This window comes from Talpa europaea, assembly GCF_964194135.1.
Source record: "Talpa europaea genome assembly, chromosome: 3".
Classification (NCBI taxonomy): Eukaryota; Metazoa; Chordata; class Mammalia; order Eulipotyphla; family Talpidae; genus Talpa; species Talpa europaea.
Window position 1 is genome coordinate 99,263 of NC_140069.1, and position 27,952 is coordinate 127,214.

The 27,952-nt window shown below is 60.0% G+C and overlaps 1 protein-coding gene and 1 pseudogene across 2 annotated transcripts; both read right to left on the bottom strand.

The window, feature by feature from the left end:
* Positions 1 to 193: 193 nt before the first annotated feature.
* Positions 194 to 946, bottom strand: COMMD5 (COMM domain containing 5; the record flags this gene model as incomplete). The annotated part of the gene is made up of 1 exon (XM_084230777.1): positions 194 to 946. The coding sequence occupies one exon, from the start codon at positions 944 to 946 to the stop codon at positions 272 to 274; it is 675 nt and encodes a 224-aa protein (XP_084086903.1). The 3' UTR covers positions 194 to 271.
* A 12,091-nt stretch (positions 947 to 13,037) lies between these two features.
* Positions 13,038 to 26,981, bottom strand: LOC311168255 (large ribosomal subunit protein eL21-like; annotated as a pseudogene). The gene is made up of 2 exons: positions 26,818 to 26,981; positions 13,038 to 13,511 (listed from the first exon to the last, which is right to left on the bottom strand). The product of its transcript is annotated as a large ribosomal subunit protein eL21-like (transcript).
* Positions 26,982 to 27,952: the final 971 nt, after the last annotated feature.

Here is a 27,952-nt window from a genome sequence, read left to right on the forward strand (position 1 = left end):
AGCTAACACGAGGCCCAAGGCCAGCTGAGGGGCACACAGGCCCATGCCCGGGGCCCTCCCCCAGCAGCAGGAGCACAGGTGGGACAGCGCAGGTGGTGGAACACCCACCAGGAAGACATGTGCTTGCAGCTACTTTACTTTCAAAGAGGACTGAGCTGCATAGCTGTTTCCAACCACGCAGACAAAACCACCCCCAGATCCTCTTGCCGGAGGGCCAGGCCCGCGGGAGGCTGCAGAGCACCTCCAGGGACGGGTGGGATGGGCAGCTCGGTCAGTCCTGCAGCCGGCGCTCACACTGCTTCTCCAGGTCTGCCATCTCCTTCAGCACCAGGGCCACGCTGTACCGCAGCTCCTGGAACTTGGCTGTGGGGACCTCGAGGCGGTACGCCGATCCATCTGACAGCCTCAGCTGCATAAGGACGCTGGGCTGCAGGGAGCGTGTCAGGGCGCTGGTGGAGATGGCCACGTCCACCCGCCACCGCAGCTCGGCCACGTGGGGCAGCCAGGCTGCCTGCTGCCTGGCCATGGAGTCGAGGAGGGGCCGCTGGCTCCCAAACAGCACGCTGGTCAAGTCCGCAACCAAATCCTGGGGGATGCAGAGTTCCTGGAGCTGGTCCCTGAAGGTGTCCGGCATCAGACTGGTGGGGGGCAGTCGGAGGGCTTGCCGGAGCAGAGCGTGCAAGCCGGCCAGCAGGATGCCCAGGCGCTGCTCTGGCAGGTCCGTGCCGGCCCTGAGGTGCTGCACAGCCTCACAGCAGTCCTCTCCCTGCAAGCTGCCCACCACCAGCTTCAAGAGCTTTCTGAAAATGCCCCTGTCCAAGTCGCCCAGGAGCGGGGCCATTGCTGCCACCTCCAGAGGGGGCTGGGGCCCCAGAAAACTCACTCGGCCACTGTGACTGTCTCCGGGGTGGTGCAGGTATGGAGCTGCCGCCCCCACAGCAGACATTGCTGTCCCGCCTCTGGGCTCGGAAGGAGGTCCGGGTCACCTGCCTGCATGAAGGAAGAGGAGGAGCCCAGTGACCCACCTCCTCCAGACCTAAGACTGTGCCCTCAGGCGCAGACTGCACCTGTCAGCTACGCTGCCAGGACCGGTCCTGCCGGGCAGGCGGAGCTGGCAGGAAAGGGAGGACGGGGGAGGTGAGAGAAAACCGGGCGACCACAGCCCCAAGTGCATGAAGAGACAGAGGAGAAAGGCCCGGAGCACAGAGAAGGCTGCGCAGGCCGCCTGGGCATTTCAGGGCCGCGCGCCCCCTCTCGAGTGGCACCACGGCTCCCGCGAGAGCCGGTCCCTGCTCAGCCACCAAGGAGGCCGAGCCAAGGGCTGGGCCCGGGCCTGTCCATTTGGAATGGAGCCACCGCCGACAGGGCGACCCACAGGCTCGCGGCCAGGGCCGGGAGCGCGCGGTGGGCAGAGGCGGCGTCACAGGAGGGCGAGGACCCCCGCGCCCCACCTCGCCGGGACAGCCCCAGGGCCGCGCCCCGCGCCCGCCCGCGCCCGGAGCCCCCCAACCCCCGCGCCCCACCTCCCCCGGAAGGCCCCAGGGCCGCGCCCCGCGCCCCGCACCCGCCCCCCCGCGCCCGGAGGCACCCCCGGGCCCGGAGCAGCCACCCGGCGCCCCGAGCCGCCACGCACCTGGACCCCGCGGCCGGGAACTGAGGGCCCAAGGGAGAGCAGCGCGCAGTGGAAGCCGGAAGTGGACCTGGACACCCCCGGAAGCAAGCCGGGCCACTTCCGGTCAGCTCTAGGAAACCCGGAGGACGCGGCACTCTGTGATCCGCGAGACCCAGGGGTGGGGCCTACTTGAGAGGCGATTCCAGGCATCGCGAGGATTTCTACGGCGCGTCACGAACACTCGCGCCTCGGTCTCTGCTGGGAGCGGGGCGCGCCGTCGTCCACGCTGGGGCGCCCACCGGGGACGTGGGGGAGGCCTGCGGGGTGGGGTTGGGAGGGGGCGAGGCATGCGGAGAGCGGGCGGGGCCTGAGGGCGGGACCGCAGGGGAGTGGGAGGAGCCTGGAAGGGGCGTGGCCGGGCGGAGAGCGGGCGGGGTCTGGGGGTGGGAGGAGCCAGGCGGGGAGCGGGCGGGGAGCGGAGGGGCGGGGCCTTGGTGGGCGGGGAGCGGAGGGGCGGGGCCTTGGTGGGCGGAATGACTGAGGGGCGGGGCTTGGTGGGCGGGTATCGGAGGGGCGGGGCTTGGGGGCGGGTATCGGAGGGGCGGGGCTTGGTGGGCGGGTATCGGAGGGGCGGGGCTTGGTGGGCGGGGAGCGGAGGGGCGGGGCCTTGGTGGGCGGGATGACTGAGGGGCGGGGCTTGGTGGGCGGGTATCGGAGGGGCGGGGCTTGGTGGGCGGGTATCGGAGGGCGGGGCTTGGGGGCGGGTATCGGAGGGGCGGGGCTTGGTGGGCGGGTATCGGAGGGGGCGGGTATCGGAGGGGCGGGGCTTGGGGGCGGGTATCGGAGGGGCGGGGCTTGGTGGGCGGGATAACTGAGGGGCGGGGCTTGGTGGGCGGGTATCGGAGGGGCGGGGCTTGGTGGGCGGGTATCGGGGGGCGGGGCTTGGGGCGGGTATCGGGGGCGGGGCTTGGGGCGGGTATCGGAGGGGCGGGGCTTGGTGGGCGGGGCAGCGGAGGGGGCGCCGCGGGCTCCGGCCGGCCGGGGAGGACGCTCAGCCCCCGGCTCCGCACTGAGGGAACTGTGAGGCGCGATCTCCCGGCACCGCGGGTGTGTTGGAAGCGACGGAACAAGGCAGACGAGCTGCTCAGTGAGCCACTGCAGTGGGCCGTCGGCAAGGTGGCTACGAAGTGGCCGAGCGCGGGGCCCCCGGCGCGCGGGGGCTTGGGCGGTGGGAGCTGAAGCCGCGGAGACGCCCTGGCGCGCCCCGCAGGGTGGTGATCACAGAGGCACCGGACGCGCAGGCTGAGGCTCTGCGCCCCCGTGTGTGTGGAAACCCTCGCAGCGGGGTGCTGTGCTGGGCAGGAGGGGCCTGGCCCCTGGACGCAGAGGCCGCAGAGCCAGTGAGCTCGCGTCCCCGCAGGCGAGGCCCGCAGGACGGTCCGCAGGGGACGCCTTCGCCCTTGAACCGAGAGGCACGGCCTTGCTGTTTGTGAGTCGCCGCCGCTGCGCCAGCGGCCTGAGCTAAACCCCAGTGTCGCGAGAGTGGGGCGCGGCCCTGCCCGCCGAGGGGAGCCGCGTGGCGCAGGGCTCGGCGCTGTCTGGGAGAGTCGTGGGTGCGACCCGGTGAGGCCAGCCCCGTCAGACGTGCAGGAACAACGAAAACATGTCCCCACACAGCCTCGCACAAAGACGTGCTTCCCAGCGTTACTCATGGTCATCAGAAACAGTGACCCCACGTGCACATGACTGACTGTGATATGCGGGAGAGTGCTCAGCAGGAAAGAGTGAAGAGCCGGCTTATCACAACCTGATGAACCTCCAGACACTGTGCTGAGTGAAAGCAGCCAGCTGCCAAGACTACCGGGAGGCTGAGGGACGCCACGTGTCCCCAATCTGTCAAGGAGTGGTCAGCCCCGTCAGGGCACTTTACGACCCACCAGTTGGAGAAGGCTGTGGTCAGGACGTGGGCGCGGACCTAGGGGCCCAACCCAGGCTGGATCTGGCTGAATCTCTCCCTGGAACAGCTTAGCGGGGTGTCCTGGGTGCACTTGGCTCCTGTTCAGCTGGTGCTCCGCCTCCTCAGCCCCTCAGGCCTGTTCCCACTCCAGATGGGGCCTGACTTTCCTGCAAGGCCATGCAGGCCACGAGGGTGCACAGCGACAGCCCCATGGGTCACCTGCCTGGGGCTGCTCCTCTGTTGTGCCCCAGTGGGTTGAACAGACTGTGCTTGTTTCTAGGCGCTTGCATCCGTGGACACTGAGATTCCCGGCACAGGCCCCGTGTGCCTGGATGATGTTCCGCTCCGTGAGACCCCTCAGCCATCAAACGGGGTCACCACGCACACTCCCCAGGTGCTCAGATCAGACACAGCAGATGTCGTTGGGCAGGCTCCTCCAACGCCATTGAACTGTGCAGTAAAATGGGGCAAATATTGTTACTTTACCACAATTTAAAAAAATGGAAAAAATAATCTATGGTGTTAAAAGTCAGGATCCAGATTATCTTTGGGATTCATGGAGTTAGTGACTGGGTGTGACTTGCACAGGATTTCTGAGTCCTGTTAATTGTTTTTTTAAAACAGAATTCCTCTGCGGGATCATTTCCCCCCCCCCCACAAAAAACCCAGAATTACTCAAATTTATTCCATCCAAGGCCAAGACACTGAAGTTACAATTTGCTTTGAAATGGACCATGTTCTTCAGCCCATTGGCCACAGATGTACCCAGTCTGCTTTGCTCAGAGAGAGCTGCTCCATCTTGTCATGGCCTCCTCCCCACAAATGAGCATCACAGCTGCCACCCAAGGGCAGCTGTGGCCCAGGCAGTGGGGCCCCTAGAGACCTTATTTCTCGGCCTGCGTGGGGCTCACCTGTGGCATCTGATTGAATATATTTACATATTTGCACGCTTTTTTTAATGTATTAGTTTTCTAAGAGTTGTTTCTTTTTTAAAGATTTATTTATTTATGCATACAAGAGCTGGGGTGCACGCCAGAGGTGTGGGGGTGAGAGGACTCCCCAGGGACAGAGTGTGGAGCAGAACAGGTGGATCCACTGAGACACACTGCTGAGGGGAGCAGCAGGGAGACAGGGAGGTCTGCTGTGCCCTGTGGGTCAGCTCCCTGGCCAGGATGGAGGGTGGACTCAGGCTGCAATGGCTGGCATAGCTTTACAGTGCTGAAACTCAGCCCCTGCACCGCCAGGGAGGCCTGGATGCTGCAGGCCCTGTTGTAGGCCGTGATTCCGCAATGAACGAAACAAAGGAGGCTCCTGGCCTCACAGATCTTTGTGCAGGACACAAACACACACCGTGGAGGCTGTGTATGGTCTTACATGTCAGTTTTACATTCTATTCCATCAACTTTACTCTTCACCAATAAAATTTCTTTTAAAAATCATATTGTTTGGCTGTACTATGTTCAGTCAGACACAAGACAACTGATTTACCCATTACTGTTGTAGAAAACTTAGGTCTCCTCCAAAATTTCTCCACTATAAAATAACTTGGGTGGGGATCCTACCATTACAGTTTTGCTACTTTGGGGGGTGGATTCCCAGATGGAAAGTTGTAACTGGAAAATGCCAGGGCCAGAAAGCCAACAATCATAGAGAACAGGGTATGTCACCCCAAAGCCCGCTCTGACACGGCTGGTCTGTCAAGTTCGGCCCCCAGTCTGTTGTCACCGCTGGTCATCGTGGCCCATCCTGTTTTCCTCACGGTGTCAATGTCTGACACTTTCTCATGGTGTCACTGGGCACAAGTCTCAGCTCACAACAAGAGTTTTAGTCCAAAGAAAACAGATCACTAGCCATTGTCTGTGCAGCCGCCCCATGCAAGGCAGGGTCCCCGCCAGGAGTGCCCCGCCCACCAGCCCCAAAGGTGCTGGTTGGCTTTAAGGCCCTGCACGTGGAGCTTGATGGATTTTCAGGGCTGTGCCCACGGCATCCTGCCGGCACAGCCCGCATCCATCTCCCCAGCACGAAGTACTGGTGAGACAGCAGCTTTCCTCGTGGTCAGGCTCCGCAGTCATTGAAGGCAGGTGAGGAGGGAGGAGGGGCAGCTGCATGTGGTTGTGTGGATCCCGGGGCTGAGCGTGTTACCGAGCAGCCCTGATATAAAATGGGTTGCCTGGCTGTGGGTCCTCACCCATGCGCTTAAAAGGGACTTAATACTCCACTACAGGCACATACAAAAGGTTAATAAAAGGTTTATTTACAAGGGAAAGGGAATTGAGGAAATGTACAACTCAGGGAAAAAAATAGGGAAATAAAGTCTTTAATGTGTCCTACCCAATCCACCAACCCGGAAACCCAAAGTCACTCTCAGAGCTGGCTAAGCTGCGAGCTGGCGGGGAGCCAAAATGGGGGACCCCCCCCCCAAAACCCACGTGTCTGGCTTTATACCCACCTGGCTGCTGAACCCCACCCTCAGGTCCCAGCCACCTTCCCTTTGGTGGTGATGGGATGTGGAGTTCCCAGTTGCTTTGGCTTTGGCCTGGGGTGGGGGTGGAGTCCACAAAGCCTGTATGGAATTAGCTTTAGGACTTCCTTTTCCCCCTAACAAGAGCTTAGAGGTAAGGCCAAGTTTTATTGAAAGTACTTTCCAAAGAGGAAGGGGCAGAAGTCCAGATGACTGGGCGGACGTTTAGGGGACAGCTAGCTCACAACAGAGTTTAATTTACAAGTTTAATTCCCTTCCCCAAAGGGCAGTGGCGAGGACCTAAGGGCGGAGCTAAGCAGCCATTGTCTCTGTTTGTAAATAAAAACCAGCGATGCTAGTGGGGAGGACACATCTAGGAATTTCTCTCTCTTCTCTCCCTGAGTTGTACATTTCCTCATTCCCCGTCCCTTGTACATAAATCTTTTGTTAACCTTTAAAAAAAAAGTTTAATCTCATTGTAACTTTATTTTTATTTATTTATTTATGGTTTAAAAAGGAAAGGGAGGGCCGCTGGCACAGACAGCAGCGGGCAGCGGGGTCAAGAGGCCTGCGGAGACACAGCGGGCAGCCCGCTCCTGGGCAGTCCCCTTCCTCCTCACTGCCTCAAACCTAGTCCTACATTTGGGGCACAATTCCCGCTGCCCGCCCCCCGGGCTCCATCCGCTCATTCCTGCCGGGTTTTGGCCCCGTCCCGCCCCACCGGGCGCGGCTGGTCCTCAAGGGCCGCGTGTCCAGGGAACATCTTGGCGTGTGCGCGGCTGCGCGGAGGGCAGAGCGGTGGGGAAGCGGGGGGCGCGGCAGGGGTGCGGGGATGAGGGGTGGGGGTCGGCCGGTGAACGGGGGGCCGCGGGGCGCGGCAGGTGTGGGGTGCGGCAGGTGAGGGACGCGCGGCCGCGGCACCGGCGCTCCCGGGGCGGAAGTGCCGGGCGGGGCCTCGCAGTCACTTCCGGCCCCGCCGAGCCCGGGGTCGGCGCAGGCGCACTCGCTGCTGGCGGCCCCGCCCCTTCCTGCGGGCCCCACCCCTCGGGCCGGACCGCCCCAGGTGTGCGGCTCGGGCGGGGCGTGGCGGCGAGTGACAGGTGCGGCCGCGGAGGCGCGCCCACCGGCCCTGGGGCGCCGAGCGCGCGAAGGCCAGGGCGGCGCGGACCCCGGGAGCCCCAAGCCCGGGAGGAGGCAGCCCGGGAAGGGAGGCGGGTGAAGGGGGCTGGGACGGGCCGAAGTGGGGGCCTGGCCAGGGCTGTTGGAAGGATGAGGACCAGAGGCGCGCCCAGAAGCCTGGACGGAGGTGCCGAGCACGACAGGCTCTGGCTGCGTCGCTTCAGCTCCAGCCACCCACCTACCCACTCCTCCCGCGTCCTCCCGGCTGAGGGGCTGCGCAGCTGCCCCCGGGCACCAGCTTGGCTCTGGAGGCGGACCGCGGCCTCGCCCCGCCCCTCCCCTCCGCAAGCCTGGCCCACCCGGGCTGGGGACGCCCAGCCTGGGCCCGCTGGCCCAGCGCCCCCCGCCCCTCCCGCCCAGCATCCGGCCCCTGCCAAGACCCCGCCCGTCTGGCCACGCCCCTCAAGGCCCGCCCCCTCGACCGCCCACCTGCCGCAGGTTCCGAGGGTTTTCGCGGACACCCCCCTCCCCGGCGGGGTCTGTGGCCACAGGCCGCTCACCAGCGACGTCCACGAGCGACGGTACTCGAGGCGCCAGGAGCTGCCCAGGGCTAATGTCCGTCCTTTGGTCGCCCTCCACTTACCCCTTAGGCCCTGGAAGTTGGCGGGTGACTTCATGAGACCGAGTGGTTCTGAGTATGGGTCCCCTCGGCTGACGGTGTCCTGGGGCAGCCCCAGCAGCCCCTCGAATCCCGCGCCCCCCACCCCCGCATGGCAGCCGTCCTGGGGCTTCCGGCAGCCCAGGTGAGTCCGCCTTCCTCCTGGCCCCGCCCCATCTGTGCAGGTGTCCACCTCTGTGCAGGTATCACCTCCGGAGCAGCAAGCCGAGCAGTTGGAAAGGCCGTGGAGGCCTCGCGCCCAAAGAAAGGGTTCTGGGACTCGACTCACCCCTTCCCCAGCAAGAGGGGTGCTGGGGCTGACATGGTCCCGAGGCGGAGGGTGTCCCCAAGGCACAGGTGTGTGGCCCTGGGGCAGCGGCCTTGTGTCTGGCAGGAGGCGGCGACGCTGACCTTCCAGGACGTGGCTGTGTACTTTTCACAAGCAGAGTGGCGGCGGCTGGGCCCTGACCAGTGGGCTCTGTACAGGGACGTGATGCTGGAGAACTTTGAGCATGTGGCCTCACTGGGTGAGACCCCCAACTTGACCAAGCCTTGGGGGATGGGCATGGGCGGGACGGGGCAGGGGCTGCAGCTGTCAGCCTCGGAGCCCAAAAGAGTCTTGGCCCAGGTCCCTGGCCTGGCCTGCCCACTCCCTATGGGAGCTCCACCTGGTCCCAGCTCCTGATCCATTCCCCGCCTGCCACAGGCCTCTGTGTCCAGTGAGGGGACCCTCCTTCAGGGCTGGCTCTGGGCCACCTCTCCCCTCATCTGGGCACACCTGCTGAGGGGGCTCCCAGCCCCTGCACATCCCACCAGCCCCCAGGCGCACACCAGCTCACCCCAAGTTCTCACCGGGACAGGACTCCCTATTCCTAAGCCGGAGCTGATCTCCCAGCTAGAGCAGGGCCAGGTGCTGTGGGCCAGGGGCCTCGGGACAGCCAAGGAGCCAGAGGCCTCCAGGAGCATCAGGGCAGGTAAGAGAGGTGGGGGCTGCTGCGTGGGAAGGGTGGGGGGAGCTCCTGGCGTGGCCCCAGGCTGGGGCGCCCACCGGAGGACCTGGACTGGACATGCTTTCACACGTACCCTGAAAGGCTCTTGCTGGTTTGTGTGATGTGTGTTGACAGGCAACTGTTCTCAGGGAGGCTTCCTCTGTGCTCAGTCCTGAATCACTGTCTTGCCCCTTAAGTCAGTGTCTCCTTACTCCCTCTTGAGACGGTGCTGTTGGCCCTGCCAGCCCACTAGGAAGTAGACTGTCCTTTTCTGTTCTTTCCTTTTTTTTTTTTTAGATTTATTTATTTATTTATAAGATTTATTTATTTATTTATGCATACAAGAGCTGGGGCACAGGCCAGAGATGCGAGGGATGAGAGAATTCACCAGAGACAGAGCGGGGAACAGAATAGGCAGACTGACTGAAATACACTGCTGAGGGGAGCAGTGGGCAAGACAGGAGAGGTCTGCCGCGCTATGTGGGTTGCTCCCTGGCCAGCCAGGGATCGAACTCATGCTGCAGAGGCTTCGGATTGCTTCATAGCACTTAACCCATTGCACCACCAGGGAGGCCCCAGATTTATTTATTTTTATACAAGAGCTGGGGTACAGGGCAGGGGCACGGGAGGGTGAGAGGATTCACCAGAGACAGGTGGGGAGCAGAACAGGCGGAGGGGCCGAAAGCACTGCCGAGGGGAGCAGCGGGCGAGGCAGGAGGGGTCTGCCGCACCATGTGGTTATCTCCCTGGCCGGCTGGAAATCACACCCGCCCTGCAGAGGCTGCGGACAGCTTCACAGCGCTGCACTTAACCCGCTGCGCCACTGGGGAGCCCTAGACTGTCCTTTTCTGTCCCACCGTGCCCGGTGGTCAGCACAGTGCTGCCTTTGCAGTGTGGGCAGCTCTGCGCACCCACTGCCTCCCAGCGTGGAGACAGTTGCTGGCCTTGTTCTCCCTCCCCCGTCCCTCCTGTTTCTGGCCTATTGTCTTGTTTCTCCCTGCAAAGCATAAATGCCCCCGCCTTTGTCGGCTGGGGCCTGCAGTTAGTGCAGAACTGTTTACGCCGGGCCCTTGCCAGACATTCTCCCATCTCCCGCTCGGCCAGTCAGTCTTCCAGTCATTTAGTTAGAAAGACTCTTTCTGAGTGGATTACTGGGCGCAGTGTGCCCCGCGCCAGGACGGTTCACACCCGTTGTGTGAGTCAGTGCATTTCCTGAAGGGAGAGACTGTTGGCCGGTGCTTCTCACAGGCGTTTGGGGGGACACATCTTCCGCTGAAGCCCCGACTTAGACGCCTCCACGGAAGTCATGCGTTGTGTTTTCATCACTGAGTTCAAAATATGACCTACTTTTCCTTGTGATTTCTTCTTTAACCTCATGATTATTTAGACGTGTTCAATCCCCAAATGGTTGATGCTTTCCTATTTATCTTATGGTTACTAATTTGTAATTTAATTCTACTGCGGTCAAGAACACAGTCTGATTTCGTCCTTTGGCACTTACCCACCGCTGGTGCGCCGGCCTCTGCCTCAGGGAGGCCTTTCCCGGCCCTCTTGGCTGCTGGGAAGGGTGCGCCCGTGGGTGCCGCTGCCTCCCTTCGTCTCCCCCACCCGCCCGCGGCGCCTCGTTGGCATTTACGGGCTGATCGCGGCGCTTGCGAGCCTGGAAGCTGCTGCCCAGGCAGCCCCAGCTCGGCCGCCCAGTCCACCCCGCGCCCGCGGAGCCTCGGGCCGGCCGGCCTCCCCTGACGCCCCCTGGCCTGGGCCTGGCGGGGCCGCGTGGTCACCGGCGGCTGCGAAGCCGGGCGGCTTTGTGGGTGTCTGCTGGCCTCTACACCCGCCTGCTCAGGGCCCCCTGGGCCCCTGGAGCTTTATTTATTCGGGCTGTTTAGGTCCTGTTTGGAATTCCGCGCAGCTTTCCCGGTTGCCCTCGAGGCCCGGCGGGTCTGCGGGCGCTTCGTGGCGGGGCTGCGCCCTCGCGCCCCTCCCCGTCGGTGCGCGTGTCCGTGGGGCTCCCCGTCCCGTCCGCGTGTCCGAGGGGCTCCAGGCCCCGTCCGCAGGTCTCTGTTCTGAGAAGCGCCTTCGTGCGGGTCCGCTCCTGCTGGGGCGGGGTGGGATGCGGCCGGGGTGCCCCGCCGGTTCCCCCCCCCCCCTGCGCGCATTTCCGCCGTCTTCGGTCAAACGCGGGAGACTCGACTGGCCGTGGTCCCCGCACACCCGGCTGGCCCGGCAGCCCCGCTCCCGCCGGCCCTGCTGAACACGCCCCGGCCGCCACGGAGAGCCCCGTCCAGGCCCCGCCGTGGGGCTGCCCGGAAAGCGCTCCCTGCGGCGCGCAGATGCCCGCGGGCCCTCTGCTGTGTGTGCCATCCCCCGCAGAGAACCCCCGCTTCTCTGAGATTGTCATGTTTTATTTCACTTCATTGCGGGTAAGTAAAATAGTCGCTCTATTTACTTTTAAAACATTTATTTTATTTGTTTATGCACACAAGAGCTGGGGTGCAGGCCAGCGGTGGGGGAGTAAGGACACCCCAGAGACAGAGTGGGGGCAGAGCAGGCGGGCCCACTGACACACACTGCGGAGGGGACACGGGGGGGGGGGGGGGTCTGCTGCGCTGTGTGCGCAGCTCCCTGGCCGGGGTGGCCTCAGGCCGCAGCGGCTGGGACAGCCTCGTGGTGCTGAGACTGACCCCTGCGCCCCCAGGGGGGCCCCAGAATAATAGTCACTTTAAAATCCTTGCCCAGGGCCTCCCCGGTGGCGCAGCGGTTGAGCGCTGGGTTGCGAAGCTGCCCGCGGCCTCTGCGGCGCCGGTTCGATCCCCGGCTGCTCCCCGGCCACCGGAGGAGGGTCCCGCATGGCGCGCAGACCTCTCCTGCCGCCCGCTGCTCCCTCAGCAGTGTCCTTCGGTCCTTCTGCCTGCTCTGCTCCCCACTCTGGCTCTGGTGAATCCTCTCACCGTCCCGCGCTTCTGACTGTACCCAGTGCTTGTATAAACAAATAAATAAAACATGCCTCCATTAAAAAAAAATCTAAATAAAAATAAAAATAAATAAAAAAAATAAAATAAAATCCTTGCCCATTAGTGGCAACACCTGGCTGCTGCCAGGGTCTGCCTGGGCTGGTTTCCCATGGCAGCGTTGCCCGCGTGGGGTCCTCCCACGGGAGGGCCTGCTGGGTGTCCGCTGGGGGCGCGCTCTGTCTTCAGCGGCAGCTTCCTGTGCTGGGCTGACCGAGACTCCCGGGCTGGCCTCTTGTTCCCCGGGGCCTGAGTCAGGGGTCATGGTTTGGAAAGAGCGTGGGTCTCCCCTCGCTGACCCCTCCCCGGAGCCCCCCATCATCCTCAGCATTCACAGACCCTGCTTCTCGCTTCTGGACCTCCAGCCCCAAGTGCTGTGGTTTCCCGCGGTGTTCCTGCCTCTGCTGTGGCAAGACGGCTCAGCCCCAGGCTCGAGCGGGGAGCTGCGCCCGCAGCAACCCGCGGCACCCCACCCCAGGGCTGTCCCCTCCTCCCTCCCCTGTCAGCCCTTTTGCTGCCATTCGCCTAGCTGCGTCTGCCTCCCGACGCGGACGCTCCGCGGCCCCTTCCCTCCGTCCCCCTCGCTCTTCCTCCCGGAGACAGAGACTCGGAACTAAGCTTCGTCCTCCCAGACCAGACCGCTGTGACCGTCCAGGCCGATGTTGATTTTCTGGGCTGGGAGGGAGAAGAACCGGAGCCTCTCTCCTCTGTGGCCAATCGCTGCGCGGCCTTGGGCGAGCCAGGAGTCTCCTCTGGGTGTCCCACCGTTGTCCGCGCGCATGTCATCTGGTAGCCAGTGTCTTAGCTGTTTTTTACTGGGGTGCCCCTAACATCTGCCAGCACCCCCGTGCTCTCAGGGAGAGCTGCTGTCACCCCTAGTGTTGTCACCTGGTATCTGCTTTGAGCTGCACTTGGACCTTCCACTCAGTCTGCTGCAATGAGCTGCCCTTTTTTTTTTTTTTTTTTATTGAGACCGGTCAAACACACACAGGTCACGGGTCCTGGGGACTGGTCCTCATTCCCTCCCGAACACCCCATGGGGAAGCTTTTCAAGCACCTGCTTCTGCCTTTGATATCTCACTGTGCTGGGTTTTCACGTCTCCTGGCCTCCACCTCCTCCTGTCGGACTAGGAACCCACTTTGCTGTTTCCAACATACACTACAGATAGTTTACTTCTCTATCTTTTTTTTTTATAGTCCAGAGCTCTTTTATTTCTTTTTGCACAGCTCTCATGCCATGAATTCATAGGGAATGGGTTCCAGCAGCTGAGGCTCCTTCCCATCGGTTCTCGCAAAGTGTGCTTCTCTAGTGGAGCAGGCTGGCGCTTCGGCTGAACCCAACTACCCTTTCCTTTGGCTTCCTTTTTCTTCTGATCATTTTCTTTCACACATTTCAGGAGGCCTTGTCTGGTCTTAGAGTGCTTAATGTGGTCAAAACGAACATGAATTCTCTTTGCAAGAATCTTGCCCTTAACTTGCTTGTTTACAACAATGCCAACTGCATGCTGGGTAACATTATAGACTCTTCCAGCTTTGCCATGGTAACATTTGTGGAGCATTTGAACAGTGCCCATCCCCTTGATGTCTACAATATCACCTTTCTTGTAGATTTGCATGTATGTGGCCAAAGGAACAACTCCATGTTTTCTAAAAGGCCTAGAGAACATATAGCAGGTCCCTCTTCTCTTTCCCTTTGTGTTGGTCCTTTTGGCGACTTACTGGAAGATAGCGGTTCTGGCCGAAAGGCAGATAGTCAGTTTACTTCTGTAAGTACATGTATACTTGTAGCTTAAACTTTTGACCACCTCGTAGTATCAGCCAATATTCACGATGTATTTACAAGTAAATCCGAGTGAGATAAGGGTGCCTTTGTTATTATTAAATCCAGTTTAAGAAATATAAGCAGTTTTGGGGCCTCCCCAGGAGCCTGGGGCTCAGTCTCAGGAGGTCACCACTGCGGCCTGAGTACGACCCTGGACAGGGAGCAGCCCACAGGGCGCAGCAGACGTCTCCTGCCTCCCCACTGCTCCCCTCAGCAGGGTGTCTCACTGGATCCACCTGTTCTGCTCCCCACTCGGTCTCTGGAGAGTCCTCTCACTCCCCACCTTTGCCTTGCACCCCAGTTCTTCTACACAACGATAAATAAATACATATAAATATAAAAAAGTGCCTCCAAAAAAAGTTTAGGGGGGAAAAAAGACGTATAAGCAGTTTTAATGGTTTGACAGTGAAAGGCCTGTGGCAGTGGCGCTGTCACCACAGGCAGAATAATTAAAGTCACTTTTAAGGACATTTAGTTTTCCATAGAGACTTTTTTTTTTATTTAAATCTGGTGTTTTGGGCAATGACCTTTTATTTATTTTTTTTTCTTTTTTTTTTTTATAGAGGCATGTTTTATTTATTTATTTGTTTGTTCGTCTGTTTCGTTTATACATGCACTGGGTACAGTCAGAAGCGCGGGAGGGTGAGAGAATTCACCAGAGCCAGAGCAGGGAGCAGAGCAGGCAGAAGGACCGAAGTACACTGCTGAGGGGAGCAGCGGGCGGCAGGAGAGGTCTGCGCGCCATGTGGGACCCTCCTCCGGTGGCCAGGGAGCAGCCGGGAATTGAACCGGCGCTGCAGAGGCTGCGGGCAGCTTCGCAACCCAGCGCTCAACCGCTGCGCCACCGGGGAGGCCCAGGGCAATGACCTTTTAAACTAGAGAAATGTATATTTTCTTACCTCCTTGTACTGGTACTTTTTATTTCATATCAAAAAATGCAAATTTTATTTCACCTGTCCTAGGAAAGTGTGGCATGGATGGACATGCAGTTGCCGGACTCAGCCTGCCAAGCAGTGGCCAGAGGGCGCCTGCTGGGGGCCCCGCTGGAATGTAGCTTCCTCTGGGCCACCCTCTGCACCCCGCGGCTGCCTTCCAGAGCCTAGCCTTCCCTCCCGCTGCTCCTCCCACCGACCTGCTCTTGGGTCTTTGCATTTCCACATTCATTATCGAATCAGTGACTCAAAAGAAAAAAAAGCTGGATTTTTGATTGGGGTGACAGTAAATTTTCAGGAGTAATGGAAATCTCTGTAGCCTGATGACCCCAGTCTGTGGTGTCGTGGGCCTTTGTCTGTCTGTGTCTTCGCAGCTGCACTCAGTGATGGACTGTGATGCTCTGTGAGCAGATTGGCTTTATTCCTGCGTGCTTGATATTTTTTATTCATGTGCCATCTCTCTCTCTCTCTCTCTCTCTCTCTCTCTCTCTCTCACACACACACACACACACACACACACACTTCTGCTTATAGACAGGGCAACATATTAATTTTTTCTATAAAAATAATTTTTCTTGCTACTCAACGTACATACATAAAAGCACACAACTTCTGACTGTATTCCACACATCAGAGCCGGCCGCGCAGCCAGCACCAGGATGAGAAACTAATCATTTCAGTGACGCAGAAGCCCCCTATGCTCTTCCAGGCCCCTTTGCCCCCAAAACATGAAGTTTTGACTGATTTGGGGATTTAATAACTGCAGTCACACAGCACACATCCTTCTGTGTCCAGTCTCTTTCACTCAAAAGCATGTCTGTGGCCTCTGTGACCCCTGCTGGTCAGCGCTGGCCCACAGTGACCCACCTGCTCCGCTGCCAGTGGGTCTAGGCAGTTTCCTATTTGGGCTTAAGTGATAACTTGTAATTTTCTAGCTATTTCTATTTTCTCTGCATATAAATGTAACCTATTTTTTAATCAGCAAACTTGATAAACTTTTACAAATTTCCTGCAAGTGAAGATTCAATTTCTTCCTTTCCGACCTTCGTGCACCACGGTTCTTTCTGGGCTCGGCGGCGGCACAGCAGGCGCGGCCAAGGGGACAGTGCACCCTTGGGCCTTGCTCCCGCCCCAAGGTCGGTGTTTGCTGCAGGTGTTTTGAGCACAGCTCGAGCACAGTTCTGGCCCTAGTTCTCTGAGAGTTTGGGGCGTTCTTAATCAGAAATTGGTGTTGAACTTTATCAAAAGTTCCTTCTGTATCATTCCCTGCCCTTTTCTTTAAGTGGGCGAGTCACAGAAATTCTTCTACTGATACGTTAACCTTGCGCTGCTGGGATTAACCCAGCTTGTCGCCTTGCTGCACATCACTGGCGTTGGTTTGTGTGTTTTATTTAAGATTTTTGCATCTATAATTGTGAGAGATTGGTCTGAAGTTGTCCCTTTCATATCATTGTTTTGTCAAGTTTTGGCATCAAAGTTCACTGACCACACCAAGGCCTTGGGGCCGCTACCATCTCTATATTCTAGATGTAAATGATCAAGAAGAGAGGAAGGAAGCAAATAACCCAAATGAGAAAGGAGCCACCAACATACACACCACAGACATAAAATAAAAAGATGTCTGAACATATTTATTCCAAAAATTTGAATATTGAGATAAAATGTATAGCCTAGAAAAATGTGGTCTGTCAAAACTGACATTGACGTAACTACATAATCCTATCACGTGTTATAGAATTTGACTCAGCAATAAAAACCCTTGTTGGAGAAAATGCCAAACCTATGTGGCTTCATCGATTGTGCTAAAGAAACGTGTACGTGGGCGACTCTGCCCGCTTGTGCCTGCGCGAGCATCTCCTCCTACCTTCCCTTTGTCTGACACGCCCTCCCCTCTGGGGTTTGTATATATAAAAGATGCCTGTATCGACGAAGAAACAGCACCTATTTCACATAGCCATTGTCAATAAAATTTGATTTATGTTAGACATACAATTCGAGAACATGATTTTTGGCCATGGATTTTCAAATGTATATCTTTCTATTGTATAATTTTAAACACAGAACGGTCTTCCAGCATATAAATGGCTTATGATTGGTTTAAACAGTCCCTCTTTTTTTGGTATTTGGGCTGTTTCTACTTCCTCACAGTTGGGTGGAGCTCCACTGCGGCCCTGGTGCCAGCAGGTCTTCCCGCCCTCGACCACCCACTTCCCGCAAGTGCCATTTTGGGGACAAAGGAGGTGTAGTATAGCCATTATTTTGGTGCTGTTTCCAACTTTCTCTCTAAAAAGCCATATTTACAGGGCCTCCCTAGTGGCGCAGCGGGTTGAGTGCCGTGCTGTGAAGCTGTCCGCAGCATCGGCAGTGAGGGTTCCATCCCGGCTGTGCCGGCGAGAATCCCACACGGTGCGCAGACCTCTCCTGTCGTGCCCACTGCTCCCTTCAGCAGTGTATTTCTCTTGTCTGCCTGTTCCGCTCCCTGCTCTGTCTCTGGTCAATCCTCTCACCCTCCCGCGCCTCTGGCCTGTACCCCAGCTCTTGTATAAAAATAAATAAATCTTTAAAAAAAATTAAAAAATAAAAAGCCACATTTACAGTCCCATACCATTTCTCATCAGTATGTCTAACAAAGCGCCACATTTCTTGAGCTTCTGGAAGTGCCTTCACGACCTCCCAGCCCCAGCCCCACTCACGGCTCATGCTCTGGCTCTAATCTGAGTGAGGCTGTTCTAGTTCTTAGACTTGTTTGAAAACCTCGCTTCCTCCCAGCTCTCTTCTGAGCATGGAACTGACTTGGATTCTAGGATAGATGCTCATGTTTCCACATAATTGCCATGGTGGATGGTTTGCCAGGCCATGTTATTCGAACATGTTATCTGTCCACTGACTAGAATGTAAGCTCCATGGGGTCAGAGGCTATTTTGTGCCATACTTAGAACATTCCTGATCTTCTAACTATTTGTTGAATGGATTAATAATCCAATTTAATGGATGAAAAGTCATAATTTGTTTTAATTTCCATTTATTTGATTACTAAAGACATTTCCTGCTGATTGAGCATCTTCCCAGTTCTTCTTGCCACCTGCTTTTCCACTGGATAACAGTGGAACAGTCAGAGCTTCTAACACGTGGATATTATCAGTGGTGGATAGTTTTCTCCAATAACTCCTTTATGTTTTGTATAACAGATTTTGAGATTGGGACTGAGAAGGAGCTATGCTTTCTAAACCAGAAATGTTCTGAAGAAGTAAAACCCAAAGAACTGATATCAAGGAGATTCTTTTTTTTTTTTTAAATTTTTTTTTTTAAACAGAGGCATGTTTTATTTATTTATTTGTTTGTTTGTTTGTTTGTTTATACATGCACTGGGTACAGTCAGAAGCGCGGGAGGGTGAGAGAATCCACCAGAGCCAGAGCGGAGCAGAGCAGGCAGAAGGACCGAAGTACACTGCTGAGGGGAGCAGCGGGCGGCAGGAGAGGTCTGCGCGCCATGTGGGACCCTCCTCCGGTGGCCAGGGAGCAGCCAGGGATCGAACCGGCGCGGCAGAGGCCGGAGGCAGCTTCGCAAACCAGCGCTCAACCGCTGCGCCACCGGGGAAGCCCATCAAGGAGATTCTTGAGTGGTAACTCACAGGCATCTGAGATACAGGAAGCATGGTGCAGTGAAGGTAAAGTGGAAGGGAATCGGGAAGATTCTGCCGGGCAGAATTTGAAGAAGCCCCATCTTTACAAAAGAGCTTTTAGGAAAGAAACTCTACTGTGTAGGGAAAGATCTCCAGTAGAAAGAATCCACAAGTGTGGTGTTTTTGATACAAACTTGAATCTGAACCAAAATGTCATTAGATTTCAAAGAAATAAAACAGAACAGAGAGCCTTTAAATGTGACATATGCAACAAAACCTTCAAATATAATTCAGACCTGAATAGGCATCAGAGAAGTCACAATGGGGAGAAGCCCTATGAGTGTGCACAGTGTGGGTGGGCCTTTGCCCGCAGCTCAAACCTTATCCTGCACCATCGAGTTCACACCGGAAATAAACCTTATAAATGTAATGAATGTGGGAAGACTTTTGGTCTCAATTCCCACCTCCTTCTCCATCAGAGAATCCATACCGGAGAAAAACCTTTCGGGTGTAGCGAGTGTGGGAAGGCTTTCAGTCGAAGCTCAACACTTATTCAACACCGTATAATTCACACAGGAGAGAGACCTTACAAATGTAATGAATGTGGGAAAGCCTTTAGCCAGAGTCCACAGTTAACACAGCATCAGAGGATTCACACTGGCGAGAGACCCCATGCGTGTAGCCAGTGTGGGAAGGCCTTCAGTAGGAGCTCAAGCCTTATTCAACATCAGAGGATCCACACTGGGGAGAAGCCCCATAAATGTAGCCAGTGTGGGAAGGCCTTCAGTCACAGTTCCAGTCTTTTTCTCCACCACAGAGTTCACACCGGAGAGAAGCCCTACGTATGCCATGAATGTGGCAGAGCCTTTGGTTTTAACTCTCATCTTACTGAGCACATGAGGATTCACACTGGAGAAAAACCTTATGTCTGTAATGAGTGTGGCAAAACCTTCAGCCGGAGTTCAACTCTTGTTCAGCATCGAAGAGTGCACACTGGGGAGAAACCCTATCCGTGCATTGAATGTGGGAAAGCCTTCAGTCAGAGCTCACAACTCACCCTACACCAGAGGGTTCACACTGGGGAGAAACCATATGAATGTGGTGATTGTGGGAAGGCCTTCAACTGGCGGTCAACCCTCACTCAACATCAGAGAATCCATACTGGGGAGAACCCACCAGTGTGTAGAAAAGTGAACCCCGAGTGCAGAGACTGCAGCCCAGCCTTGGTTGGCTGCCCCAGCCTGAGGCCACACAGGCAGATCCACACTGGAGGGAAACGCTCTGTGTGCGAACAGCCGGGCGGAGTCTCTGGCCACAGTGCAAACCTGGTTTTGCGTTGGACGATTCGCGCCAGGGAGCCAGCCTTTGGAAGCAACCAACGTGGAAAACTTTTCGGTCACATCTCCCCACTTCCTGAACATCAGGAGAGTCACGCTCGGGGGACGCTCTGTAAATATCACGAATGTGGAAAAGCCTTCGGTCAGGATTCGCCCCTCATTGGACACGGAGTGACTCAGGCTGGTCAGAGACTCCACGGTCGCGGTGTGCGTGGGAAAGGCTTCAGCCCGAGCTGGCCGTTCTCCCTGCTCCAGCAAACCCACTCGGAGAAAAACCCCCTGGGAATGATGAACCTGAAAGATACTTTATTGACATAAAAACATTTTCCAAGAAAGACATTTTTAACGTGATAAATGTGGGAAAGAATTTGGCAATTGTTCTTGTATGCATAAATAAAAAAAATATTTAAAAATAAAACTCAAGACAGAACACACATCAGGTCTAAATCGATGTGCTGCGGAGGTGAGAACGCTGCCTTGCAGGAGACAAACTGCCGCCCTTGGCTCCCCTCCCGCACCGTTGGCCTCAGACAGGGGCCGGCACCGGCTGCCCTTCCCCCCTGCCCTGAACTCCTGGCCGGTTTCCACCGTCTCGCTCCCGTCAGATCCCCAGTGCCTCCCTCAGCATATCTCCCGCTGCCCGGCCCCCATTCTGATGCCCAGGAGCTCAAAAAATCAGTTTAAATCCTATCTTCAGTCCATTAATTTATAGACTTTCAGCAGTTAATTCATTGTACTTTAATAATCACAGAATCACAGTCAGAATTATTGTTAGAAAGTTAAATGGGGCCTCCCTGGTGGCGCCAGGGGTTAAGCACAGCACTGTGAGGCTGTCCACAGCCACTGCAGCACGAGTTTGATACCTGGCCAGGGAGTGACCCCCAGGGCGCAGCAGACCTCTCCTGTCTCCCCGCTGCTCCCCTCAGCCGTGGATTTCATCAGTCTGCCAGTTCTGCTCCCCGCTCTATCTCTGGGGAGTCCTCTCACCCCCGCACCTCTGGCCTGCACCCTGGTTCTTCTACACAAAACAAAAACAAAACCATATTTCTCTCTCAGCAGCAAACATGCTCACACACAGAGCAGGCATGCCCAGATGCCCGTGGTGCCCAGGTGGAGGGTGTGTGGCTCCTGATACTGCTTGGCGCTTTCACAACAAGGCACGGGGAGGTGGGTCTGGCCCAGTGGGTGGGCTGCCCTTGGCAGGGGTCACCTCCGGCTGCCTCTCGGGGCAGGTGGAAGAGGAGCGCGGCGAGCAGCCTCCAGGTCGTGGGCCTGCTCACAGCCAAGGCGGTGGTGGCGGGCGCCCTCCTGGACCTCCTGGCCCGTGGGGCATCGCCAGCAATGCCGCTGGGACTTCAGCCACGGCTTTGCTAGTTGAGGTGCTGGTGTTGTGGAGTCTCCCCCTAGACACAGCCCCGAGTCTGAATCAGATTTAGAGAAAGGCTTTATGAGCCAGCCGGCGACTGTCCCTCTTGTAGGGAGCAGCCCCGAGCAGGGGGTGACAAGGGTTTTTAAAGCCGAAAACCATATCCGGGAGTTTGCAGGTGCCAAAGCAAGCGAGAGTACAGAAGCAAAACACAGGCAATAGCGCCTTTCACCAGATCCTGGGGGCCCGGTACAAAGGGTCCATACATCTTGTTTTTCTGACGGGAACCCGGACTCTATTGTCTTGGACTGGAATTTTCCCACAGTCCTAACTTGTCCTCCTGAGATGGCTCAAGCTTAGGCCTTGCATGGTCGGCTACACGTCACACTGGCACCAGCGCGGAGTGACTCCCCACAGCCCAGAAGGACAAAGGTCACAGCATGAAGGAACTAAGGTGTCCAGTTCACGTTAAATGTGGACTTGATTTTGCCGATATGCGCCCAAATTCAAGTCACACCTCGGTTCAGCAGGAAGGACCATTCAGGCTCCACCAACCTTGCACATTCTGTGCTCCCCCCATAAGTGCTGCAGGGAGCTGGGTGTGAGGTCTTCGTCTGCCCCAGCCTGCTGACTCGCACTCAGGCTATTTCTCTCCTCACATCTGGTGTCGGAGCAACTAGCCTGCTCCTGCAGCCGCCAGGCCGAGGGCATCAAAAGATCCAGCAGGGCGGTGGTGGCACAGGCTTTGGGCTGGCTTCCTAAGTTGATAGATCTGCTCCCACTTGCTGGCAGAGTCTTCAGCACGGGCTGGAGGCTGCGGGATCTCTGTCTGACTGAAGCTGAGTCTTTGAATGTTCACCTGGAACCTCCAGGAGGTTGCTCAAAGATAAGGCGGGTCCCCTGGACAGGCCGGGCTCCCCAGAGGCGTCCCCAGAGGTGTCCCCAGAGGCGTCCCCGCTCACACTGCAATGAATAAATTCCTCCAAAAGGCAGAAACCAGGTGTCCGCATTTTGAAGGGTGTTTTCCATTTGCAGTGTTCGTGGTGTCCATTTCAGAACAAATTCTGCTTTTTCGTTTTTCTAGACCTGTAAGACAATTCTGCTGAATGAGCCACCCAAATCTGCTCATGCCAAGCCCGCTGGCCGGCTCAGGGACAGTCTCCTCTGCTCTCTCGCAGCGGGAGATGGCCGCTAGGTCTCCCTCGCCGACCACCGACGCTTCATCGCTGTGAAACTGTGCACCTTGCAGGGAAGTCCGGGCGCTCCTGCGAGCTCTCGGCCCACACCCATCCCAACAGGCCTTCATCTGTGCAGGGCGCCTCGCGCGAGCGCTTGGTCTGGGGGCGCCTCAATTCCCCCGCGTCCCGCCCTCAGGGGCTGCCTCCCTCCTCAGAGGCCAGGGGCCAGGGGCGCGGCGGGGGTCCGCCCAGGAGAGAAGGGGAGGCCAGGGCCCCTCAACCCACCCGCCTCGTGGGGATGCCGCCAGCCCCTGCCCCCAAGCTGCCTGTTGTTTCTGAATAACCCTATTTTTCTGGTGAAATAGCCGCTTTGTTTGAGGTCAGGGCTGAGCGCGGCTCACACACAAGGAGCTACACACAAGGGCTCTGGGCCCTGGAAACCGGGGTCAGTCCTGGTGCGCCTGCGGGCCTCCCCCGCCGGGCCGGGCCAGGGGCGGCCGACCCCTCCCAGCCGTCCTGGTCCTCGGGCCCCTACAGTGAGGACGGGCTTCTGGCAGACAAGCAGGTTCAGGGGCTGGAAGCTGGGCCCCAAGAGCCGGGCGTGGGCCCGGGGCGCGCAAGGGGCTCAGGGCAGAGGCCCTGCACAGGATGGGGGTCCCCAGCCAGACCAGAGGCGCTCTGTGGGGGGGCGGCTGGCAAGGCCAGGCCTGGGCTCTCCAGGGGCTCACCGCCTTCATCACCCTTTTGACCCTTTGACTCTCCAGCACACCCTGAAAGGGAGTGTGGGGGGGAGCCCCCAGACAAGGCACCCAGAGGAGGCTGCAGTTCCCCGGCTCTGGGCGAGTGTCTGGAAGTCCTCCTGCTCCTGCCACCTCCAGGTGCCAGTGGCTGCTCAGGGGGGTGCCAGGGAGACCCTAACCCTGGCCCGGGCCAGGAGGGCGGGGAGGCTAACCCCTGGATGGAACCCAGACTTCCTGGCAAAAGACCAAAGCTGTGCCAAAGCAGGAGGCTTGAGTTAACTGCTGAGGAAGGGATAAGAGAGGCCATTAAAACCTCCCCATCCCGGAGCCTCCCTGGGGGCGCAAGGGGTTAAGCTCTGCGCTATGAAGCAACCCACAGCCTCTGCAGTTCAGTGGCCGGCCAGGGAGCTGCCCACAGGGCACAGCAGGCCTCTCCTGTCTCCCCACTGCTCCCCTCAGCAGTGGATTTCAGTCCATCCGCCTGTTCTGTTCCCCACTCACCCCCTGCATCTCTGGCCTGTACCCCAGCTCTTGTATGCATAAATAAAGAAATCTTTTTAAAAAATACTAGATTTAATTAAAAACGCACCAGTCAAAAAAAAGGCGTATTTTTTTCCCTGCAGCTATTGCTCGGTCTCCCCACAAAGCTGACTTTTTTATGTTAAGGGGTATTGTCAGCGCACATGTGAATATGTTGGTCATTACTCGCAGTCACTTAACAGACCCTAACCTTCCTCTCCGCCCTTTATAATGTTTGGCATTTAATATTCTGTCTGATATCAAAATTTCTAGCTTGATTTTATTTTGGATCGTTTCTGCTAATACATGTTTCCACAGCAAACTTTCTTCACCGTGTGACACCCTCGCCTGGGGCGGGCGGGGCGGCGGGGCGCGGGGTCCACACCAGGTGTCCCGACCCGTCGGGGGTCAGCCGCGTGCGCCCCAGAGGCCAGCGGCGCGGCCCGGAGGGCGACGGCGGCCGCGGGGCCCCCGGACGGGCTGAGGCGGGGCCGGGCCGCTCAGCAGCGGGGCCAGGAGGGGCCCGCGGGGGGGCCAAGGAGGCCCTCGCGGTCACGGCGAACCGCCGCGCGCCGCCCCTGCAGAGACAGGCCCGACGGGGGGCCGCGCCCCGCGCCCCGCGCCCCGCGCCACCCCGACGCCGGGCCCGGGCGCCCCGCCCACCCCGGTTTCCCGCGGCCGCGCCGTGGGCGGGGCCGGCCGACGCCACGCCCGCCTCCCGGCATGCCGCGCGCCCCGGCGGAGCCCGCCTCCCGCGGGCGCGCAGGCGCGCAGGCGCGCGGGCGGCGCCCCCTGGCGGCGGGCGCGGGCGGCGCGGGGGCGGGGCCGGAGGCGGGGGGTTGCGCTGGTGACCGGGGACGCGGGGCCGGCCCCGGGCGGCGGCGGAGGACGCGGGCGGCGGAGGACGCGGCGGCGGGAGAGCCGCGGAGCTCGGGCGCGGCGCGGCCGGGATGCGGGGCCGCGGCGGCGCGGGGAGCGCGCAGCCGGCCGGTGAGCGCGCGGGCGCGGGCGCGGGCGCGGGCGGGGGCGGCGCGGGCCGGGAAGATGGCGGAGGCCCCGCCGGCCCGCGGAGGCCCCGCGGCGGGACCCGGGCGCGGCGGGCGGCGGGCGGCGGGCGGCGGGCGGCGGGCGGCGGGCGGCGGCGGCGGCGGCGGCGCCGGCCCGTGGGGCGAGCGCGGGGAGCGCGGCCGTCGGGGGCCCCGGGCGGCGCGCAGGGCGGCGCGCGCCGGGGTGAGTGTGCCCGGCCGGCGGCGGCGCGAGCGTGCGGCGCGGGTGGGTGTGAGCGAGCGTGGCGGCCGCCGGCGTGAGTGTGCGGGGCGGTGTGCACGCGCGGGCGGGCTGCGGGCGGGCGTGCGGGGCGGTGTGCACGCGCGGGCGGGCTGCGGGGCGGGCTGCGGGCTGCGGGGCGTGCGGGCTGCGGGCTGCGGGGCGCGTGCCGCGGGGCGGGCGGGGCGGGCGGGGCGCGGGGCGCGGCGTGTGCGGGCCGAGCGCCTGCGGGGGCGCCGCTTCCGGGGCGCGGGCCGGGCTTTGTCCGGCCTCTGCGGCGGCGCGGGCCGGGCCGGGCCGGGCCGGGCCGGGCCGGGCCTCGGGGCGCGCCCCCGCCGCTGTGGGTGTGCCGCGCCCCGTGCCGCCCGCCCCGCGGCCGCTGTGGCGCTGCGCAGCCCGCGGCGGCCGGAACGCGGCGCCCCCGCCCCTGGCGCTCGTGGGCTCCGCGGCCGCGGTGACCTCTGCGAGGCCGGCCCGCCCCGCGCCTCCCCCGCGCACAATGCGAGGCTCGTCTTTGAAGCCGCGGGAGGGGCGGGCGCGCCGAGCCTCTGTCAACAGCAGGTGGTGCCGGGCGAGGCCGGGCGCGGTGCGGCCCGCGGGCGGCCAGATCGGGCCCGAGGGCGCCGGGAGAGCGGGAGGTGCTGGCGGCCGGCGGAGGCGCGTGGAGAAGCCGCGGCCGCCTCCCTGCGAGGCTGTTCCTGGCGCGGCGCCTTTGGTCCTCGTGTAAAGCAGGAGCCATCCCGGCGCAGGGCGGGCGCGGGAGCCCAGCGCCCCGGGGTGTTCCCGGCGCGCGAGGGGTGGCGCCTCCATCTTAGCGCCCGCTGACTGCAGCCAGCCGGGCCTCGCCGGGAGGACAGCCTTCGTGAAAGCGAAACAGGAACAAATCCCCAGAGGTAAATCGTTACACAGAACTGTTTACAGTGGTCTTGAGGAAGGGGCGCTCCAGCCAGCGCCCCAAAGCTCCAAAGCCTGGCGCTGGCAGCCCTGGGCTTCTGGTCCTGTGGCCGAGAAGGCTGGAGGTGAATTGCGGAGCGTGGTGGCTACACGTGCCAGCGCTGTCCTTGTAACAGGGAGGACGGGGGACGCCAGAGCGTGGGCCTGCGGCTGTGAGCTGGCCCGGCCAGCGGAGGGAGGCCTGGGAACGTGAGAGTCCCGCTGGCCTGCACCTTCCGCTCTCTGGAATCTGGGGCCTTGGCCGCGCCACTGTCCTCTGGACGTTTGCGCTTCATTCCTGATGTGTGTGGCCTTCAAGACTGAAGAACATTCACGGTTTAGGACCAGCGGTAAGATGACATGACATTGTGAGCAGATCTATAAAGGTAGATTCTGGGTGTCCACTCGGCCATTCCCCCTCCTGGCCTTGGACGAGTCTAGGACTGTGACCACCGCAGCTCGAGGCTTCCGGGCTCTGCTCCCCCACGCCTCCCTCCACACTCGTGGTGTGGCCCAACCTGTGCTCCAGCCCTGGCTGCCCAGGGCCTCAGTCCCGGTGCTGACTGTCTGTGGGGCCTGTGTCTGGCTGTGCCTGTTCCCCAGGTGGGCTTGGGAATGGGTTTCAGCCCCATGGTGGACACGGCAGTGCCATCAGCGGGCGACAACAGCGGGACGTGCTGAGAGGAGCCGGCACCTCCATCTCGGGGGCTCGTTGGGACACAGCCGGGCACAGTGAGCACAGACGCTGCTGGGGGCTTGCTGTCCGGGTGGTAAAAACCCACTGAGACAGTCCAGAGAGGAACGGTGGCTCTGGCCAGTGCACCGTCGGCACCGCGCATGGCCAGGGCCAGGGAGGCCACGGCACAGGCTGGCCCCACTGGCGCACTTGCCGGCCCCTAAGACATTCAGAGGGGACCCGCCCGCCAGCCCCGTGTGGCCGCGAGAGGAACTGTGTGTGGGGGCTGCTCAGGCAGAGCCGGGGCCTCTGGGTGTGCATGGTGGGGCTGCCGACGCGGGTATGGCCCTGCTTGCGCTGGGTAGGCTGCCTCCACTCTCCTTTCCATCCTGAGTGTTGAGCCACGGTCCGGGCCAGGCGACCCAGCTGGGTGGGAGCCGGGGCTGTAGGGGCCAGGCCGGGACCAGGCCGGGACCAGGCTGGGGCCAGTGGCCACTCGTTCAGCCTTTGGCGCTCGGGCACCGCCAGCACCGTAGTGTCTCATTTAGCTGGCGGTGTCCAGTTCCCTGCTTGAAACTGCTCCTGGCCTTTGTGCTTGGGACAAAACTGAAATCTTACCTGGCCCCTGAAGCCATGTGACCCTGCACCTGGGCAGGCGGCATCCCAGCTCTGGGGCCCGCTGTCTGGGCCGTGCAGCCACCTCCCTGCAGGGGCCCTGCCAGCTTCTCCTCTTCGAAGTCTGAGCTTCGAGGGCTTCTCCCAAGGGGAGGCCTCTCCTCCATCGGTTCACACAGCTGGCGTCTCCCTGCTCGTCCGCAGGTGTGGATGGTGCTGGAGACCACCCCCTTCTGGCCTCTGGGCCCCCTGGCCCAGCTTTGCCCCTTGCAATCCCAGCGCCCTGGTGCCAGCCTGGCAGCATAGCATGGGCCTTCCAGGGTGAGTGGACGCGCCCACGAGTGGGAAACAAGGAGTGGAGACTGATGAGCCCTCAGGGCTGGGTGGCATTGCCAGCTCTGCTGGGTGCTGGCCCGAGGGCACGGGGGTGAGGGGAGCCCACTGGGGGTGGCCCGCGTGTCTGAAAGACTGACTGGCTTTGCAGAGGAGAGCGTCGCCCACCCAGGGGGCCAGTTCTTGGGCAAGAGTGGGGCTTGGCAGGCGGGGCACAGTGAGAAACAGCCCCTGGCCACAGGAGGTGAATCTGCACGAGGGTGAGGCAGGCACATGGGGCGGCATCCAGCGGGGCAGCCCTGGCGGCTGAGGCTGCGGAGCAGCGATAGAGCTGGTGAGGCCGAGGGCTGTGTCACCTGCTGCTGATTTAAATCTGAGCCGGCAGCGAGTGGTGAGTGCTGACTGTCCCGGAGGACCTGGTCCCAGAGGCCTGAATGTGAGTGGTCAGCTCTCACCTGGACGCCTTCACTGTCTGTCACAATGCGGCTGTGACATTGTCAGGCCCTTTGGGGACCCTGTACCGTGCTGGGGGGGTCAGGGTCCTGAGGTGCAGCAGATGGGGTGGTGGTGGAGGAGTGGTGCACAGCCTGCACGGGGTGGTGAGGAGGTGGTTTCCATGGGGACCCTGTGGGGCGGGCCCACTGGCCACGGGGGTGAGAGGCGTTTGGGGCCGAGATCTGGGCCTTAGGGTTTGATGGTCGTGGTGGGAACTGGAGCGGCCGGGAGGCCTCAAAGCAGCAGGTGCAGAGGAAGTGCCTTGGGGCAGCTGGTGGGTGGCGGTGGGTGGGGAGGCCCACGTGGGCGT